General features: G+C 45.2%; 1 protein-coding gene across 1 annotated transcript in view; it reads right to left on the bottom strand.

The window, feature by feature from the left end:
• The window catches only part of LOC146782759 (extracellular calcium-sensing receptor-like), a 245218-nt gene that overhangs the window by 105721 nt on the left and 114348 nt on the right, over window positions 1-25149 (bottom strand). The window contains exon 2 of the mRNA XM_085637233.1: window positions 4175-4466. Coding sequence (XP_085493359.1) covers window positions 4175-4466 — 292 coding nt within the window. The remainder of the gene's footprint in view (window positions 1-4174; window positions 4467-25149) is intronic.

Raw genomic sequence — 25149 nt, 5'->3', positions numbered from 1 at the left:
CTACTTCGTAGAAGCAAAAAAAAAAAGGAGCGCAATGGCTGCCCAAAAGGAGGATTGGCAGTCTATGTGTCTACATCACTCTACATAAAATCCGAACAACTCAATTCACCATATCCTAGCCTGCAATCAATCAAATTCATGAACAGGATGAACTCCAAATTCAGGAGAGTACTACTGATCAATGTAAACATACACCCAAGTTCCAACACGAAAAAAGCACTAAACTTGTATTACTTGCAACAGAGATAAGAAATGTGCATCCTCTCTGGGATATAATCCTAACAGGTGACTTTAATGCCAATCTGATCCACACACCGGATGAGGATGAAAAACTGATGTCAGACAACATATACTATGACTTGCCATCGCAATACCTACTTTTGACATACTGTCCAGATCGTACAGGCTGGGCATTTATGACAATGTTAGAGTACCTTGGAATGTGGGTTATTAACCGGAGAACAACGGAGGATTCTTCCCGGAAATTCCCATTCCACAGAGCTAGTGCCCAATCAATACTGGACTATACAATCATCTCACTATCTCTGATGCCTCACTTAGTTCAAATTTCAATCAACTTCTCGACTCTGAGTGATCATAGCCACCAGCATATATATTTTGGTCAAAATCCCACAAGCCATACTAACATCCCAGTGCTGGAAGGCACCGTAAACACAACCGTAAACCCAACTATAAACACAACAAACTTAAAATGCCTAAGATGGACAAATGCATCTCTACAAGAGCTAAATTGCATGATAACTGCCCTATCAATAACCAGCTGCAATAAAAACACCAACCCCATAAGCTCCAGGATAGAATTTACAACCAACCTGACATCATTAATGACATGCTGCTCAAGGAGAAAAACACGGAAGGAAAAGAATGCCTCTTCATGTCAAATGAGAACATTAAAACAAGAATTAAGAAAGGCCGTCAAGAACACCAAAACCACAGACACAGATCAACTAGGAATGGGAAAAGCACGCCAGCTGAGAAAGGAGTAAGTAAAAACTACACTGGGAAGAAAAAAGAACACGGCACGAGGCAAACTGGACCAAATTAGTATTCAATGCTGAACAAACCAACATTTGTGTTTTCTGGGGCTTAGTAAACAATCTGAGCAGGCCAATGAAAATTCCAAATACCTTGAATGTTCTAAATGAAGTCTGGGCAGACTTCCTGGCCAGAATATTCGAAGTGAGAATTCTGTCAAAATCAACACCAACGCTACAAACTGAACAACCACCTAATAATGCAAATGATACATGAATAATGACAACAGCCACATCAGGCACAGTAAGAACAACCCTTCTCTCATAGAAAAAGTCCACGAACACAAATTCTTCATTGAAGACACCATCAACACAATAAAGAGAGGAAGACGTGATGGGGCACCTGGACCAAGTGGCAGTCCCCAAGCCATTTTCAAAGGAGATACAATATTTTGAGGGACTAATCTCTCGACATTATTCGATGAAGTAGAATTACTAGGCAGCACTCCACCTAGCTAGCTAGGATCAATAATGTAACCCAATTTATAAAGGGGGAGACCAAACAAACCCTTCAAATTACAGACTCAACGCATTACTCGATGTCGCAGCAAAATGCTATGCATCAATGATCCTGGTAGACTTGACCGAGTGGTCAGATAAGCTAAACCTGATCCCAGTTAATCAAACCAGATTTAGGAAAGGGACCCGAACAACAATGAACATTCTAGCAGTCTCGCAAATCACCAACAAATGCAAAAGTGAACCATAAAGATGACACCTTTGCTTCATAGACCTAAAGGCAACCTTTGAGTACATAGACCAACAGAGGCTGTGGAAAAAACTGAAAGGTTGGATATCCCAGAAAACATATTGTGAGGAATAATGCTACTATATACCTACACCTGGGTAAGAGTCAAATTGGGCGATGGCACTAGGGTCTCAAGAAAGATCCTAACTAAAAACAGTTGGAAACAAGGATTCATGCTTTCTCCCCATCTTTTCAACCTGTTCATGTCTGATTTAGCACAAAGGCTGAACTGGACTAATTGTCATCCGCCCTGACTTGGCTCATTAACCCTGTCATATATCTCATATGCCGATGATGTGGTATTAATGAGCCTAACATAAGTCAGCCTCCAGAGGGCGCTAATAGAAATGCAGTATTATGTCACAATCAATAAACAGGAAATCAACAAAGTAAGTCTAAAACCATGCTGATCCAAAACCGATCAGGCTGAACGGTAGGCCTGGGCCAAAATTCCGTTCCGTTCGCGGAAATTGCACGAATTTGGCATTTTCGCGTTCCGCGGAAAGCGCAAAAATGCCAAAATTTCCGCATTTCGCAGCTTAGCGATAATTTGTTTCTTGCTCGCGCAGTAAAATAATACATTCTCGAGTGAACGTGATCGCCTTACCTGAATCCCCGCGTTTGCCGACAAGTTTTCCCGATCCGGTCGCGTTCTCCACGAGATGTTGAATTTTTGGTAGCCATTTGCGCTGTCTCGCGACAGTTCGCGCCCGCAGTAACGTCATGCGTCGCGCGATCACGTCTTTCTTCTTGCGATCATGCACCGCGAGACAAGTGAAAACAAGATGGCCGCGCCCGCGAGCAACCGCTTGGGTAAGTTGTCGAGCCGTGACCACGCAGAAAATACCGTGAACGGTCGGGGAAAAAAATTCCGCATCTTCGCGATATTTCTGCGTGTTTGCGGAGATTTTTAACATTTTCGCGATAATTTGCGAAAGTGAATTTCGCAAATTCCGCCCACCCCTACTGAACGGTAAGATGCTGGAGGAAATCACAAGTTTGAAATACTTAGGATACTATTGTGTAGAAGTCTACCTAGATAATAGATTTGATCAACAAGATCAGAGGAACTACATGAAGAAAAGGCTGGTGCACTAACATTTGCCTTTAGCACACTAGCAAAAAAAACTGGAATGCCCGTCTTTTAAATCACTGCTATCCGTGATGGCTGCAAGGCGCTTGTCAACACTATCATATGGTAACGTTACCCAATATGGAAAAGACTCAACACTTCTAAACAAACTGCTTTTTACCACCTATAAACTAACCTTCCAGCTACCCAAAAGAGCATTGTCAGCACAGGTGTGGCTGGAATTTGGACTAATTAACAAATCATTAGGAAGGATGAACTCCACCATAAAAAGCTGGTACAAAATAAAACTTGACCTAAAACACTCACAAATCACTAAAGCGCTTTGGACAGAAGTGGAAAAAGACAAAAAATAATCCTCATACAATAAATATCTATACAAAGCTCTCCCAACCACCAAAACGGGAGATCTGTGTATAAAAAACCTGTCTTTCTCAGCTTTTAGACGAATTACCAACAAAATGGCAAGACTTCAATCGCTGGTAGAAGATAAAAACAAGTTTAGCCAGCGAACACATGCATGGATGGTACTCAACAACTACGACTCTCTAAAACAAGCACCTTACTAGGCCTTACATTTTCTGAGTTTTCAAAGAAACAACTGATGGCACATCAGTTTGATGAGCTACCAACAATAGTGGACAAACCTGGTTGGAAATACAACAGTCGCATAGCATGCAGATTCTGTGGACAAAAAAAAGAGGACTTTATCCATCTCATTTGTAATTGTCCATACTTCTGTCAAGCACACGTCACCTTATTGCGGCCGGTCTTCAAATCGAGAAAGATCAGGACATGCAGGGCTGTCATCATTCAGTGCCTCAACCCATCGGATCCCCGACTGAACTGTAATCTGTTAAAAATTTTAAAGCTTTGTGAACTTGCCCTGAAAACATAGCTGAGACTCTCCCCCCAGCACAACCAATATCACAAATGGAACATTTGTACCACACTGAATTGTAATTTTAACTTTTTTTAATTTCTTTTAACCGTCATATCATGAAGGTTATTTGTACTGTATGGATTTATACTTTTATATTTCAAATGTTTATATGTAATATTGTTACGGTTTTAATTAACCAAACAATAAAAGTTTACTTACTTACTTGTAAATACAGTCCATTCCTGCCCTTTCAAATTGGTGTATTGCAGCACAGCAAAATAACTTGCTGCGCAGCCCTACGCCAATTCTCTGTAAATATGCCCCCTTGTGTTATAGTCTACATTTATGAATTAGTATTGTTCCAATCTTACTGGTCAATATTAGTGTTGTTCTCTTACCTGGGGGTGTCTATATAGACCCAGGATGAGTGCAAGAACAATCGAGCGTGTGGATCCAGAATCCCCTATGATGGCCGCTGGTGCCAAGCTTCTGCCACACTGGTAGTTTGGAGTTGACAACTCTTGTCCTGAAAGCATCCATAGTGTTCCCTTGAGTGACTGCTTGAATGTTGCACAAGAGTCGTATATCTGGAATCCCAGAGTGATGTTGGGTAACAGAGTTGGATTGTTGTTAATTTCTTTAATCGCAAATACCATAGCCTGTACCAACTGGTAATTCTGCAATCCAAAACTGGAAGATACAAAGACATTCTCAATTGAGACATATACATAATCAATGTTTTTAATGGCATCTTGTCATATGTTAGCGAACAACAATTAACAAGATAAAAAAGGAAATTGATTTATTTTGTGGCCCATTAATGGAGTTTTATACATATATTTTAGTGGCTCTATTATAATGAAATATACTAGTTATTAAGTTTGTTATTTTCTAATTTCATGATATTCAATTTACTTGAAATGTTTTAGTTTCAACTTCAGGCAGAAGAATCCCTCACATTTCTACTATCTGTATTTCTCAAACAACATTTAGTACACCTAGCTAAAGCCCAATCGTCACTAAATCATGAGTGTTTCTATCTCTTCAATGTAAATTCGAGATTAGAAAGACCTTTTCCCATTTGCTCTTTAGTATATTTCTTTCCTCAAGACAGGAGGTATGCAGAGGTGTCTGGGTTGTTAAAGAGCATCAGTCAAATTAGACTTCACTCAGAGTAAAAAGTCAGTGATTTCTTAAATTGTCATGGCTTACTATTTCCATAGCCAATGTTCACAAGCTTTCCCTTCATGAAAAGAGATTTAAATTAAATCAAAAAATATAACTGCTTTTAACAAATAGCACAATTGAATTCCATGACTGCCTTACCTGTAGCATCTATGCACTGCATCACTCACCATAACCCTGATTTGGAGGAGGCTAGAAGAGTTGAGGAGATGTTCACCATGAACTTTGGAAAACTTTCCTGCCATTCAAAACAAATTTCAAAGGGACTGAGGACAATGACAACTGCACTAGAGAAGGATTCTTGCACTCCAATTCTGATTCAGTGCCATTAGATGCAGTGCAAACCTGTCTGCATGGGCCCTCTCCAGCTAGTTGCAATTAAAGGAAAGTCCATGGGTTTGTGGAGGATCCATTAACTGCCAAACTGAGAACTGACATAGCATAGTGCTGCTGATTGGTTTGCTTATGGAGCCATGTAAGATAGTGGTCTCATAGAATCATTTTAAGGCAGAACAAAATCAGTCATACTGCCTTGGATTTAGCTGCTCTGCTGCTCTTACAGATATCTTCTGAAAGGAGAAATAAACAGAATATCTATGGACATGCATTAAATGCCTGGAATACTTTTTTAAAACAACATTTTTTTCTTTTGAAAGTGATCTTAAATCAATACATATGCCTATAAGAGGCACATCTTTTACTTTTGATTAATATAAATTTGATTAGCCAAATTGAAAGAAAAATGCAATTGGATGAAAATACTACAGTATTAAAGCCATTTAATGAAACCTAAAAAAAGGCTTTGCACTAACAGTAAAATCAACCAAAATTACTACTGATCCCTCTAAGCTGCCTGTCTTTCCCATTAATGACCCACTATACGTCCTTCTTATCTTAAATGAATTTGGCAAAATAAAACAAGGGTAGTAAAAAGGTTTTAAAAGGACATCGCACCATCACCAATTAGTTAGTGGAATGGATTATCATCAGGTTTATCATTCCTGAGTTGGAAGTCACATCCATTCGAAGTCCAAATGTCTATCTGGGCAGTTAAAAGTTATAGGTCAATCAATATAGCGAGTCAATCCAATCTTACATTTGGCTGCTTCCAATTATCAAAGAAAACCACCACTTATTGCTATCACATAGGGTGTCTGTGAGCAAACCAAGAGGAGGACCGAGCTTGGCACATGTAACTGGGCACAAAGGCGAAGTGCTGAGCTGGTGAATAGAAGGATGAAGTTCTGAAGGCTATCTCTAACCGCATGATAGCCTTCAGTAGAACATAACTTCTAACATGTGTGTCTCTGGCTGAAACTTTTCTTTTCTTAGCATGCCCACCATACAAGGTGCAAATTTGGGACAGTTCAGAATTTTTCAACCTCCCTTTTTAGTTTGAGCCTAGCAGCAGCGTGCATGCGCAGCACGCTCTGCGAGGCTGCTGTACTGCTGGATGGGAGAGAAGCCGTGCCCACTCTCCGCCCATATTTTTCATTGGCTTTTATCATTGTCTTTCGGAAATGCTGCCTTTCGGATTCATTAATAGGCTTGTTAGTCCCTCCTTAGTGCAGCCTTGTCTTCATTTGTAACTTCCCATGGCTACTGGCCCTTTTACTTTAGTTGTTACACGGGACCTGTTATTTGGTCTGTAAGCACTTTTTACTTTATTGAGTTTCTCTTACTGCAGGCCGGACATGCACTGAAACCACTTGTGTTTTTTTAAGCAGGACGGCCACTCCAGTAACACGGGCGCTTGCTTTCAACCACTTTAACCCAGCGTTATCTAATGTCTGTTTCAACCCCCCCAGTAAAATCGATTTAGAAATGATTAGCTAATTAAGTCATGTGAATTCCAGGTAGCACATAATCCTGTGCTAATGGGCTGAAGCTGACAACAGCACATCTGTGTCACATGTCCTCTGTACTAAAGCCACCTCATGGGTTGTTTTCAAAAGCCTGTTTTATTAACAACAACACCACCACCACCAATACCACCACCTCAACTTCCACCACTACAAGCACCCCCACCAATACCAACACCAATGCCATCACCAACAATACCATCACCACCAATGCCACCACCAATACCACCACAATACCACCACCACCAATAAAACCACCCCCACCAATACCACTACCACCACCACCATCACCAATACCACTGCCAATACCAATACCACCACCACAAATAACACCAATACCATCATCACCACCAATACCACCACCAACACCACAACCACCAATACCAACAACAATACCACCACCAATAGCAATACCACCACCACCAATACAACCACCAACACCACCAATACCCCAAATGCCATCACCACCACCAATATCATCACCACCAATACCACCACAGCCAATACCAATACCAGCACCACCAATACCACCCCCACCACCAATACCACCATCAACACCACAACAACCAATACCACTACCTCCACCACCAATACCACCACCACCAATATCACCACCACCAATACCACCACAAATACCACCAATTCCACCACAACCACCAATACCACAGCCAAAACCAATACCACAAGCACCAACACCACTACGACCAATGCCAACCATACCATCACCACCACCAATACCACCACCACTGATACTACCAACACCATCACAAATACCACCAATACCACCACCACCACAAAGCACCACCCCACCACCAATACCACTACCCCCAATACCGATACCACCACCACAAATAACACCAATACTACAACCCCCATCAATACCACTACCAATACCACCACCACCACCAATACCACCAGCAATACCACCACCACCAAAACCACAGTCACCAATACCACCACTGCCACCAATACCACCACCACCAAAGCCACTGTCATCAATACCACCACTGCCACCAATACCACCACCACCAATACCAATACCACCCCCAATATCAATACCACCACCACAAATACCACCAATACCACCACCCCAACTTCCACCAGTAGCACCCCAATGCCACTACCACCACCAACACCACCACCAATACCACCAGCACCACCAATACCACCACTGACAATACCACCACCACCAATACTAATACCACTGCCAATCCCAATACCACCAATACCACCACCACCAATGCCATCACCACCAATACCAATACCACCACCAATACCACCACCCCTACTTCCACCAGTAGCACCCCAATGCCACTACCACCACCAACACCACCACCAATACCACCAGCACCACCAATACCACCACCATCTCCAATACCACCACCAATACCAATACCACCACCACCACTTCCAATACAACCAATGCCATCACCATCACAAATACCACCACCAATATAATCACCTCCAATACCAATACCACCAATACCACCAGCACCAATACCATTACCATCACAACCAATACCACCACCAATACCAACACCAACACCAATACCACCACCACCAATACCACCACCACCAATACCACTACCACTACCAATACCACCACCACCACCAATACCAACAGCACCACCAACACTACCACCGCCACCAAAACAAATACCACCACCACCAATACCACCAACACCACCAATAACACCACTAATACCACCATCACCAATATCACCACCTTCAATACCATCACCACCACCAATATCATCACCACCACCAATACCACCACCACCATTACCACCAATACCACCACTGCCAATACCACCACCACCAATACCACCACCACCAATACCACTACCACCACCAATACCACCACCACCAATACCACACCAATACCATCAGCACCACCACCACCGCCACAAAAGCAAATACCACCACCAACAATACCACCAACAATACCACCAACAGCACCAATAACACCACTAATACCACCATCACCAATATCACCACCTTCAGTACCATCACCACCACCAATATTATCACCACCACCAATACCACCACCCCCATTACCACCAATACCACCACTGACAATACCACCACCACCAATACTAATACCACCGCCAATCCCAATACCACCAATACCACCACCACCAATGCCATCACCACCAATACCAATACCACCACCAATACCACCACCACCAATTCTGCCACCACCAATACACCAAAACCACCACCACCAACACCAAAACCACCAATATGACCACCAACAATAACAGTACCACCATCACCAATACCAATATCACCAGCAATACCACCACCAATACCAATACCACCACCGAAAAAAACACCACCACCAATACCACAACCACCACTACCAATACCACTAATACCAATATGATGACCACCACCAATACCACCACCACCACCAATTCCATCACCACCACCAATTCCACCACAAACAATATCAATACCACCAACACCGCCACCACCACCAATACCACCCCACCAATACCAGCAGCACCACCACTAATACCACCATCACCACCACGAATACCATTACCACCAATACCACCAATACCACCACCATCTCCAATACCACCACCAATACCAATACCACCACCACCACTTCCAATACAACCAATGCCATCACCATCACAAATACCACCACCAATATAATCACCTCCAATACCAATACCACCAATACCACCAGCACCAATACCATTACCATCACAACCAATACCACCACCAATACCAACACCAACACCAATACCACCACCACCAATACCACCACCACCAATACCACTACCACTACCAATACCACCACCAATACCACCAGCACCACCAACACTACCACCGCCACCAAAACAAATACCACCACCACCAATACCACCAACACCACCAATAACACCACTAATACCACCATCACCAATATCACCACCTTCAATACCATCACCACCACCAATATCATCACCACCACCAATACCACCACCACCATTACCACCAATACCACCACTGCCAATACCACCACCACCAATACCACCACCACCAATACTAATACCACCGCCAATCCCAATACCACCATTAACTACCACCAATGCCATCACCAATACCACCAATACCAATACCACCACCAATACCACCACCACCAATTCTGCCACCACCAATAACACCAACACCAATACACCAACACCAATACACCAAAACCACCACCACCAATACCATAACCACCAATACGACCCCCAACAATAACAGTACCACCACCAATACCAATATCACCAGCAATACCACCACCACCAAAACTACAGTCACCAATACCACCACTGCCACCAATACCACCACCACCACCACCAATACCACCCCCCAATATCAATACCACCACCACAAATACCACCAATACCACCACCCCTACTTCCACCAATAGCACCCCCAATGTCACTACCACCACCAACACCACCACCAATACCACCAGCACCACCAATACCACCACCATCTCAAATACCACCACTACCAATACAACCAATACCATCACCATCACAAATACCACCACCAATATAATCACCTCCAATACCAATACCAACACCACCAATACCAATACCATCACCACCAATACCACCACCAATACCAACACCAATACCACCACCACCAATACCACCACCACCAATACCACCACCACCAATACCACTACCACCACCAATACCACCACCACCAATACCACACCAATACCATCAGCACCACCACCACCGCCACAAAAACAAATACCACCACCACCAATACCACCAATACCACCAACAGCACCAATAACACCACTAATACCACCATCACCAATATCACCACCTTCAGTACCATCACCACCACCAATATTATCACCACCACCAATACCACCACCCCCATTACCACCAATACCACCACTGACAATACCACCACCACCAATACTAATACCACCGCCAATCCCAATACCACCAATACCACCACCACCAATGCCATCACCACCAATACCAATACCACCACCAATACCACCACCACCAATTCTGCCACCACCAATACACCAAAACCACCACCACCAACACCAAAACCACCAATATGACCACCAACAATAACAGTACCACCATCACCAATACCAATATCACCAGCAATACCACCACCAATACCAATACCACCACCGAAAAAAACACCACCACCAATACCACAACCACCACTACCAATACCACTAATACCAATATGATGACCACCACCAATACCACCACCACCACCAATTCCATCACCACCACCAATTCCACCACAAACAATATCAATACCACCAACACCGCCACCACCACCAATACCACCCCACCAATACCAGCAGCACCACCACTAATACCACCATCACCACCACGAATACCATTACCACCAATACCACCAATACCACCACCATCTCCAATACCACCACCAATACCAATACCACCACCACCACTTCCAATACAACCAATGCCATCACCATCACAAATACCACCACCAATATAATCACCTCCAATACCAATACCACCAATACCACCAGCACCAATACCATTACAATCACAACCAATACCACCACCAATACCAACACCAACACCAATACCAACACCAACACCAATACCACCACCACCAATACCACCACCACCAATACCACTACCACTACCAATACCACCACCACCACCAATACCACCAGTACCACCAACACTACCACTGCCACCAAAATAAATACCACCACCACCACCACCAATACCACCAATAACACCACTAATACCACCATCACCAATATCACCACCTTCAATACCATCACCACCACCAATATCATCACCACCACCAATACCACCACCACCATTACCACCAATACCACCACTGCCAATACCACCACCACCAATACCACCACCACCAATACTAATACCACCGCCAATCCCAATACCACCATTAACTACCACCAATGCCATCACCAATACCACCAATACCAATACCACCACCAATACCACCACCACCAATTCTGCCACCACCAATACCACCAACACCAATACACCAACACCAATACACCAAAACCACCACCACCAATACCATAACCACCAATACGACCCCCAACAATAACAGTACCACCACCAATACCAATATCACCAGCAATACCACCACCACCAAAACTACAGTCACCAATACCACCACTGCCACCAATACCACCACCACCACCACCAATACCACCCCCCATATCAATACCACCACCACAAATACCACCAATACCACCACCCCTACTTCCACCAATAGCACCCCCAATGTCACTACCACCACCAACACCACCACCAATACCACCAGCACCACCAATACCACCACCATCTCAAATACCACCACCAATACCAATACCACCACTACCAATACAACCAATACCATCACCATCACAAATACCACCACCAATATAATCACCTCCAATACCAATACCAACACCACCAATACCAATACCATCACCACCAATACCACCACCAATACCAACACCAATACCACCACCACCAATACCACCACCACCAATACCACCACCACCAATACCACTACCACCACCAATACCACCACCACCACCACCAATACCACACCAATACCATCAGCACCACCACCACCGCCACAAAAACAAATACCACCACCACCAATACCACCAACAATACCACCAACAGCACCAATAACACCACTAATACCACCATTACCAATATCACCACCTTCAGTACCATCACCACCACCAATATTATCACCACCACCAATACCACCACCCCCATTACCACCAATACCACCACTGACAATACCACCACCACCAATACTAATACCACCGCCAATCCCAATACCACCAATACCACCACCACCAATGCCATCACCACCAATACCAATACCACCACCAATACCACCACCACCAATTCTGCCACCACCAATACACCAAAACCACCACCACCAACACCAAAACCACCAATATGACCACCAACAATAACAGTACCACCATCACCAATACCAATATCACCAGCAATACCACCACCAATACCAATACCACCACCGAAAAAAACACCACCACCAATACCACAACCACCACTACCAATACCACTAATACCAATATGATGACCACCACCAATACCACCACCACCACCAATTCCATCACCACCACCAATTCCACCACAAACAATATCAATACCACCAACACCGCCACCACCACCAATACCACCCCACCAATACCAGCAGCACCACCACTAATACCACCATCACCACCACGAATACCATTACCACCAATACTACCACCACCACCAATACCACCACCACCAATACCACCAATACCACCACCACCAATACCACCACCAATACCACCACCACAACCACTTCCAATACCACAGCCACCAATACCACTACCACCAATACCACCACCATCACAAATACCACCACCACCAATAACACCACCACCAAATACCCATAACACCACCACCAATACCACCTCCATCACAAATACCACCACCACCAATATCACCACCACCAATACCACCAATACCAATACCACCACCACCAAAACCACTGTAACCAATACCACCACCGCCACCAATACCACCAATACCAATACCACCACCAAAACCACCAATACCCCAACACCACCAATACCACCACCACCAATACCATCACCAATACCATCACCACCAATAAACCCACCACCACCAATGCCACCAATACCACCACCCCAATACTAATACCACCGCCAGAAACACCACCAATACCACCACCGCCACCAATACCACCACCAAGAATACCACTACCAATACCACCACCACCACCAATACCAGCACCAATAGCAATACTATAACCACCAGTACCACCACCATCAATACAACCAGTACCATCACCATCACCACCACCAATATTATCACCACCAATTCCAATACCACCAATACCACTGGAGAAACCACTACCACTGCCGAAACCAATACCAGTACTACCACCACCAAAAACCACTACCACCAATACTACCACCACCACCACAAATACCACCACCACCAATACTACCACCACCAATACAACCACCAGTACTACCACCTCCACCAATACCCCCACCACCAATACCAGTAATGCTACCACCACCACCACCAATACCACCAACAATACCACCACGGTCACCAATTCCACAACCTCTACCACCACAACAACCAATAACACCACACATACATCCACCACCACCAATACTACCACTGCCACAATCAATACCACCATCACCAATGATATCACCACCACCAATACCATCACCACCACCAATACCATCACAACCACCAATACCACCATCACCACCAATACCACCACCAATACCACTGCCAATACCAATACTACCACCACCATTACCACTACCACCAATAATACCACCACCACCACAAATACCACCACCACCAATATCAATACTACCACCAACAATACCACTGCCAATACCTCCACCACCAATATAACCAGCAAGAATACCACCACAAATACCACCACCATCACCACTAATATCAAGAACAATGCAAATTCCAATACCACCACCACCAATACCACCATCACCACCATCACCAATACCAATACCACCACACCCAATACAATACCACCACCACAAATACCACCAATACCACCACCACCACCAATACCAAAACCACCACAAATACCTCCACCAATACCACCACCACCAATACCACCACCAATACCACTACAACCACCACCAACACCAATACCATCACCACCAATACCACCACCACCAATGCCACCACCACCACCACCAATACCACCACTGATAACAATACAATCACCACCACCAATATCATCACCACCATTACCAATACCACCACCACCAATACCAATACCACCACAACCACCAATACCATTACCACCACTACCAGTACCACCACCAATACCACCACCACCAATACCACCACAAATACCACCACCACCAATACCGCCACCACCAATGCCACAACCACCACCAATACCTCCACCACCAATACCACCACTGATAACAATACAATCACCATCACCACCACCATCATCACCACTATTACCAATACAACCACCACCAATACCAATACCACCACCAAAACTATTACCACCACTACCAATACCACCACTAATACTAATACCACCACCACCAATACCACCACAAATACCACCACCACGAATACCACCGCCAATACCACCACCAACACCACTACCCATACCAGTGCCACTACCAATACCAATACCACCACCACCAATACCACCACCAATGCCACCAAAACCAACACCACCAATACCACCACCACCAATACCACCAATACCACTACCATCAATAACACCAATAATGCCACCACCACCAATACCAAGACCACAACCACCATTACCACAACCAATGCCACCACCAATACCACTGCCAATACCACCATCACCAATACCACTACCACCAATACTACCACCACCACCACCAATAATACCACCACCAATACCAATACCACCACCACCAGTACTACCACCACCACCAATACCAATACCACCAATACCAATACCACCACCCCCAATACTACCACCACCACCAATATCAATACCACCAATACCACCACCACCAATACCACCACCAATACCACCAATACCAATACCACCCCCACCAAAACCACAATCACCAATACCACCACCACCACCAACAATACCACCACCACCAATACCAATATCACCACCACGAATACCACCAACACCACCAATACCACCACCACCAACACCACCACCAATGCCACCAATACCAATACCACCACCCCAATATTAATACCACCGTCACAAATACCATCAATACCCCCACTCCCACCAATAACACCACCTACACCACCACCAATACCACTACCAATACCACCACAAATACAACCAATACCATCACCATCACCACCACCACCAATATTTTCACCACCAATAGCAATTCCACCAATACCACCACCACCAAAACCAATACCATCAGCACCAATACCACCACCAACACTACTGTCAATACCAATACCACCACCACCAATACCACTACCACCAATACTACCACCACCAATACCACCACCACTAATACTGCCACCAATCCCACCAATACTACCACCCCAATACCAATCCCACCACCACAAATCCCACCAATACCACCACCACCAACTCAACAACCAATACCACCACCAATACCACAACCACCTCCAATGCCACCACCAATGCCAATACCATCACCACCAATACAACCAATACCATTACCATCACCACCACCAATATCATCATCACCAATACCACCAATACAATACCATCACCACCAATACCACCACCAATACCACCACCAGTACCACCTTCACCAAAACCACCACCACCAATACTAATACCACTAGCACCACCACCACTATCACACCACCACCAATACCATCAAAACCAATACTACCACCAATACCATCACCACCACTACCAATACCAATGCCACGGTCAATACCAATACCACCACCACCAATACCAATACCACCACCAACACCATTACCACCATTACCAATACCACCACCAATACTAATACCACCACCAACAATACCACCACCACCAATACCACCGCCAATACCACCACCACCACTACCAATACCAGTGCCACTGCCAATACCAACACCACCATCACCAATACCACCACCAATGCCACCAAAACCAACACAACCAATACCACCAATACCACCAATACCACTACCATCAATAACACCAATAATGCCACCACCACCAATACCACAACCACCATTACCACAACCAATGCCACCAGCAATACCACTGCCAATTCCAATACCACCATCACCAATCCCACTACCACCAATACTACCACCACCACCACCAATAATACCACCACCAATACCAATACCACCACCACCAGTACTACCACCACCACCAATACCAATACCACCAATACCAATACCACCACCACCATTACTACCACCACCACCAATATCAATACCACCAATACCACCACCACCAATACCACCACAAATACCACCAATACCAATACCACCCCTACCAAAACCACAATCACCAATACCAACACCACCAACAACAATACCACCACCACCAATATCACCACCATGAATACCACCAACACCACCATTACCACCACTACCAATACCACTACCAATACCACCAACACCACCACCAATGCCACCAATACCAATACCACCACCCCAATATTAATACCACCACCACAAATACCACCAATACCCCCACTCCCACCAATAACACCACCTACACCACCAATACCACCACCACTACCAATACCACCACAAATACAATCAATACCATCACCCTCACCACCACCACCAATATTTTCACCACCAATAGCAATTCCACCAATACCGCCACCAACAAAAACAATACCATCAGCACCAATACCAATACCACCACCACCAATACCACTACCACCAATACTACCACCAACACCAATATCACCACCACTAATACTACCACCAATCCCACCAATACCACCACCCCAATACTAATCCCACCACCACAAATCCCACCAATACCACCACCACCACCAACACAACAACCAATACCACCACCAATACCACAACCACCTCCAATGCCACCACCAATACTAATACCACCACCACCAATATCATCATCACCAATACCAATACCACCAATACAATACCATCACCCCTAATACCACCACCAATACCACCACCACCAGTAAAACCACCACCACCAATACCAATACCACTAGCACCACCACCACTATCACACCACCAACAATACCATCAAAACCAATACCACCACCAATATCACCACCACCACTACCAATACCAATGCCACGGCCAATACCAATACCACCACCACCAATACCACCAAAACCACCACCACCACCAATACCAATACGTTTACCACCAATACTAATAACACCACCACCAATACCAGCAATACCACCACCTCCACCAGTACAACCACCACCAGCAATACCACCCCTACCTCCACCAATACCATCAAAATACCACCACCACCAATACCACCACCAACACTACCAATACCACTAATACCACCACCACAAACACCAATACGACCACCACCAATACAAATACCAAAAATACCATCACCACCAATGCCACCACTAATACCACCACCACCCTCACAAATACCACTACACCAATACCACCACTGCCCATACCACCTCCACCACCAATACCACCACCACCACCAATACCACCACCACACCACTAATACCACCACCACCAATACCGCCACCACCAATACCAATACAAATACCAACACAACTAATACCAATACCAACACCAATACAACCAATACCATCACCATCAGCACCACCAATATTTTTTACCACCACCAATACCAGAACCGCCAATACCACTGCCAATACAACCACCAATACCACCATCAATACCACTGCCACTACCAATACCACCACCACCAATACCACTACCACCAATACTACAACCACCACCAATACTGTCACCACTAATACCACCACCACCAATAACAATACTACCACCGCCAATACCACCACCAATGCTACCACCACTACCAATACCACCACCACCAATACCACCACCACCAATACCAATACCACCACCAATATCAATACCACACCCACCAAAACCACTACCACTAATACCACCACTACCACCACCACCAATACCAAGACCACCACCAATACTACCACCACCAATACCACCAATACCAATCCCACCACCCCAATACCAATATCACCACCACAAATACCACCAATACCACCACCCTATCAATACCACCACCAATACCACCACCAACACTACCACCAATACCACCAGCACCAATACCACCACTAATACATAACCACCTCCAACACCATGACCAATACCAATACCACCACCAATACCATCACCACCACCAATATCATCACCACCAATACCAATCACCACCAATACCAATAACACCACCATCAGCACCAATACCACCACCAACACTACTGTCAATACCAATACCACCACCACCAATACCACTACCACCAATACTACCACCACCAATACCACCACCACTAATACTGCCACCAATCCCACCAATACTACCACCCCAATACCAATCCCACCACCACAAATCCCACCAATACCACCACCACCAACTCAACAACCAATACCACCACCAATACCACAACCACCTCCAATGCCACCACCAATGCCAATACCATCACCACCAATACAACCAATACCATTACCATCACCACCACCAATATCATCATCACCAATACCACCAATACAATACCATCACCACCAATACCACCACCAATACCACCACCAGTACCACCTTCACCAAAACCACCACCACCAATACTAATACCACTAGCACCACCACCACTATCACACCACCACCAATACCATCAAAACCAATACTACCACCAATACCATCACCACCACTACCAATACCAATGCCACGGTCAATACCAATACCACCACCACCAATACCAATACCACCACCAACACCATTACCACCATTACCAATACCACCACCAATACTAATACCACCACCAACAATACCACCACCACCAATACCACCGCCAATACCACCACCACCACTACCAATACCAGTGCCACTGCCAATACCAACACCACCATCACCAATACCACCACCAATGCCACCAAAACCAACACAACCAATACCACCAATACCACCAATACCACTACCATCAATAACACCAATAATGCCACCACCACCAATACCACAACCACCATTACCACAACCAATGCCACCAGCAATACCACTGCCAATTCCAATACCACCATCACCAATCCCACTACCACCAATACTACCACCACCACCACCAATAATACCACCACCAATACCAATACCACCACCACCAGTACTACCACCACCACCAATACCAATACCACCAATACCAATACCACCACCACCATTACTACCACCACCACCAATATCAATACCACCAATACCACCACCACCAATACCACCACAAATACCACCAATACCAATACCACCCCTACCAAAACCACAATCACCAATACCAACACCACCAACAACAATACCACCACCACCAATATCACCACCATGAATACCACCAACACCACCATTACCACCACTACCAATACCACTACCAATACCACCAACACCACCACCAATGCCACCAATACCAATACCACCACCCCAATATTAATACCACCACCACAAATACCACCAATACCCCCACTCCCACCAATAACACCACCTACACCACCAATACCACCACCACTACCAATACCACCACAAATACAATCAATACCATCACCCTCACCACCACCACCAATATTTTCACCACCAATAGCAATTCCACCAATACCGCCACCAACAAAAACAATACCATCAGCACCAATACCAATACCACCACCACCAATACCACTACCACCAATACTACCACCAACACCAATATCACCACCACTAATACTACCACCAATCCCACCAATACCACCACCCCAATACTAATCCCACCACCACAAATCCCACCAATACCACCACCACCACCAACACAACAACCAATACCACCACCAATACCACAACCACCTCCAATGCCACCACCAATACTAATACCACCACCACCAATATCATCATCACCAATACCAATACCACCAATACAATACCATCACCCCTAATACCACCACCAATACCACCACCACCAGTAAAACCACCACCACCAATACCAATACCACTAGCACCACCACCACTATCACACCACCAACAATACCATCAAAACCAATACCACCACCAATATCACCACCACCACTACCAATACCAATGCCACGGCCAATACCAATACCACCACCACCAATACCACCAAAACCACCACCACCACCAATACCAATACGTTTACCACCAATACTAATAACACCACCACCAATACCAGCAATACCACCACCTCCACCAGTACAACCACCACCAGCAATACCACCCCTACCTCCACCAATACCATCAAAATACCACCACCACCAATACCACCACCAACACTACCAATACCACTAATACCACCACCACAAACACCAATACGACCACCACCAATACAAATACCAAAAATACCATCACCACCAATGCCACCACTAATACCACCACCACCCTCACAAATACCACTACACCAATACCACCACTGCCCATACCACCTCCACCACCAATACCACCACCACCACCAATACCACCACCACACCACTAATACCACCACCACCAATACCGCCACCACCAATACCAATACAAATACCAACACAACTAATACCAATACCAACACCAATACAACCAATACCATCACCATCAGCACCACCAATATTTTTTACCACCACCAATACCAGAACCGCCAATACCACTGCCAATACAACCACCAATACCACCATCAATACCACTGCCACTACCAATACCACCACCACCAATACCACTACCACCAATACTACAACCACCACCAATACTGTCACCACTAATACCACCACCACCAATAACAATACTACCACCGCCAATACCACCACCAATGCTACCACCACTACCAATACCACCACCACCAATACCACCACCACCAATACCAATACCACCACCAATATCAATACCACACCCACCAAAACCACTACCACTAATACCACCACTACCACCACCACCAATACCAAGACCACCACCAATACTACCACCACCAATACCACCAATACCAATCCCACCACCCCAATACCAATATCACCACCACAAATACCACCAATACCACCACCCTATCAATACCACCACCAATACCACCACCAACACTACCACCAATACCACCAGCACCAATACCACCACTAATACATAACCACCTCCAACACCATGACCAATACCAATACCACCACCAATACCATCACCACCACCAATATCATCACCACCAATACCAATCACCACCAATACCAATAACACCACCACCAATGCCAATACCATCACCAACACTAACACCACCACCAGCAAACCCACCACCAACACCACCACCATCAATACCAATGCCACTACCACCACTACCACACCACCACCAACACCACCAAAACCAATACCACCATCACCATTACCACCACCAATACCACCACCACCAATAACACAACCAACACCACCACCACCACTACCAATACTAATGCCACGGCCAATACCAATACCACCACCACCACCAATACCACCACCACCACTACCAATACCAATGCCACCACCAATACCAATACCACCACCACTAATACCAGCAATACCTCCTCCACCAATACCACCACCCCCAATACCACCACCAATACCACCACCACCAATACCAATACCACCACCACTACCAATAACAATAGCACCACCAGCACCACCAATACCACCACTACCAATAACACCTCGATCAATTCCCCCAGTACCAATACCCCCAATATCACACCACCAATACCACACCACCAATACCACACCACCAATACCACCACCACCGATACCACCACCACCACTGCCAATACTACCCCCACCTATACCACCACCAATACCACCAATACTACCACATATACCACCATCAATACCACCACCAGCAATACCACCACCAATACCACCACCATCACTACCAATACTACCACCACCACCACAAAACTACCAGTATCACCACAGCCAATCCCACCCCCTACATTAGCAACACCACCATAAATACCACCAATACTACCACCAATGCCACCACCCCAATACCAATACTCCCACCACCAATGCAAACTCTACTATTACCACCACCACCAATACCACCACCAATACCGCCACCACCACCAACATTACCATCGCTACCACCAACACCACCACCGTTACTACCACCGCTAATATCACCATTACCACCACCAATATGACTAATACCACCACCACCACTACCAATACCACTACCACCACCAATAAACCACCACCAATACCATTATCACCCATACCACCACCACCAATACCAATACCACCACCACCAATACCACCACCAATTACACCACCACCAATAGCACCACCAATATCACTAATACCAAATATGATTACCACCAATATCACCACCAGCAATAGCAATACCACCACCACCAATACCACCATTGCCAATATCAGTACCACTACCTTCAATACCAATACCACCATCACCACCACAATACTACCACCACCAATACCAATTCCACCAATTCCACCACCACCAGCACCACCAATACCAGCACCACCAACAACACCACCACCAATACCACCACCACCAGTGCCACCAATACCACCACCACCAATACCACCACCAACACCACCACCAATACCACCACCACTGATACCACCACCTCAATGCCTCTCCCTCAGTAGTAATAGCAGGGGCACTGTACGAGGCCAGAGCTGCAGCTGTGACCATCCTTCCTTCCCTCCATGCCTGCCATAAAGCACAGCCCGCCCTGCACCATGAGTTGAAGCCAGGGCCCTACTACAGCAGGAGTGTTTTTATTAGGCCACAGGTAGCAATGACATTATGCAATGCTACACTGCACACTTAAATCATGGAGAGGGCAGGAAATAGCCCCCTCCCGCTCTTCCTCCTGAGCCACAACAGTGTAATCACAGAGCAAAGGGTGTTGGAGCACTGTGTTAGTGTTTATAGCTCGGATCATATGTATCTCTCACTTCACATTTTGTGTCTGTCTAATTTACAACACTTACACATCATCTTCACTGCACTATTTATCACTACTTTGAAGACCTCACAGGCTGGTCTCTTCCTCTGATATTTACAATCTAACAAGCGGTCAAGAAGGCCCTTTATTGCAATGCAATAGGTCTCACATTGGTGAGCGTTTAAGCTATTAGTATTGTAATTGACAATGCTTTTTATTTATGTTTTAAAACCCAAAACATAAATAAAAGGCATTGTCATTTACATTGCCAATAGCTCAAATTCGCATGAATGCAAGACCTATCACATTGCAAATGCTTGTTTGGGATGTTGCCAGGATAACCCCTGTCTGCGGGGCTCTTAATTTTGTGTTCACAAATAAGCGCATACATTTATATCCTACCAGAGGTGCAGGGTACATATTTTTGTTTTCTTCCATGCCATTGTCGTTAGCCTTTACTACATCCGCTCACTGTATGTGTAGCTGCATCCTGTATCCTCACTGTATTTCCACATACTTAACATGCCCCAAAACTAAAATTATCGAGGGTTGGTGAAGTTAAACGTTATCAAAGCCTACCATCAACAAGGTTAAAAGCAACATACCCATAACCTTTGGCCCTCAATGTCAGTAAATATCAACATGTTGAACATTTCATCAGGACTTTGAGGTATCGTTTTACAGTCATTATTAGCTGCGTGTATCTGTCACCCGTGTTTATGATACAAATAAAGGATATCCCTGATACCTGCCCCTGGTATTGCAGCTGAGGGCTCTACTTTCCCACACAAGACCAAGCACCCAGGGCCAGATTTAGAGTTCAGAGGTACCGTGTGTCAGCCACTGCGATGGAGTAGCCTCCGCAGCTGACATGCTTAAGATTCATCCATCTGTAAATCAGGCGGGTGGACCTAGCAGGACCATCTACAGAACTACTGAGATACCACGTTTCCTCTAGGTTCACAATCTCACATTGCTATTGTCACATTTTCTTATCTCAATGCACTTAATTTAACGCATCATGAAGGACGGAGAAAGCCTTGCTGGTAAATTACTTCTTTTCAAACAAACATTGGTAAATGCAATATGTTTTGCCTATGAGATTAATAATAAGCTGTTTTTTTGTCATAACTTGTAGCTAGGTGAGCAGTTGTGCACTATAAGTTACTGAAACCCTCTTAAAGTGTTATAAATTGTTTATTCAGAAAGGCAATATATTGTGCTGTTACTGGTGGAACAATAAAGCGGAGAGATTAGCTAATTGTTCTTTTTACTCAAATAGTATCCATATCAATGGTACTGGACTGGGAAGTTATGATCTACGGGTAACACATATAGGCTTAGATTTACCAAACTGTGTACCCGCGCTGCTTGAAAAACTGCAGCGCTGCGTTGTGGTAAGAGTAAAAAATAAGTGTTGGCTTTATCAATGTGGAAGAGGTGTGGCGCAGTGGCCAAGGTGCCTGACTCCGAACTGTGGGGTTCACGGTTCGATTGCCGGTGGCAGGTTAGCCCAGCACCATGTGACTCTGGGCAATAGCTCGCTTCGCTTAATCTTCCTGAGGGCCCCCAGCGCCGGGACACCACTTCGGAGGTAGCTATGCACTTTACAAATACTGGTATTTCATTTCATTTTAGCCTCACATATGACCGAATAGCAGTACCACTGCAGTAACAAAGCAGCAACACACAAGCATACAGTAACTGAGTTACAACACCACCAGGAGCACATCCGTATGAGTGTCTGAGATGCAG

This window comes from Triturus cristatus, chromosome 12 (assembly GCF_964204655.1).
Source record: "Triturus cristatus chromosome 12, aTriCri1.1, whole genome shotgun sequence".
In the NCBI taxonomy this organism is placed as follows: domain Eukaryota; kingdom Metazoa; phylum Chordata; class Amphibia; order Caudata; family Salamandridae; genus Triturus; species Triturus cristatus.
The sequence above is the reverse complement of the archived record's forward strand: the minus strand, read 5'-3'. Positions and strand labels throughout refer to the sequence as shown.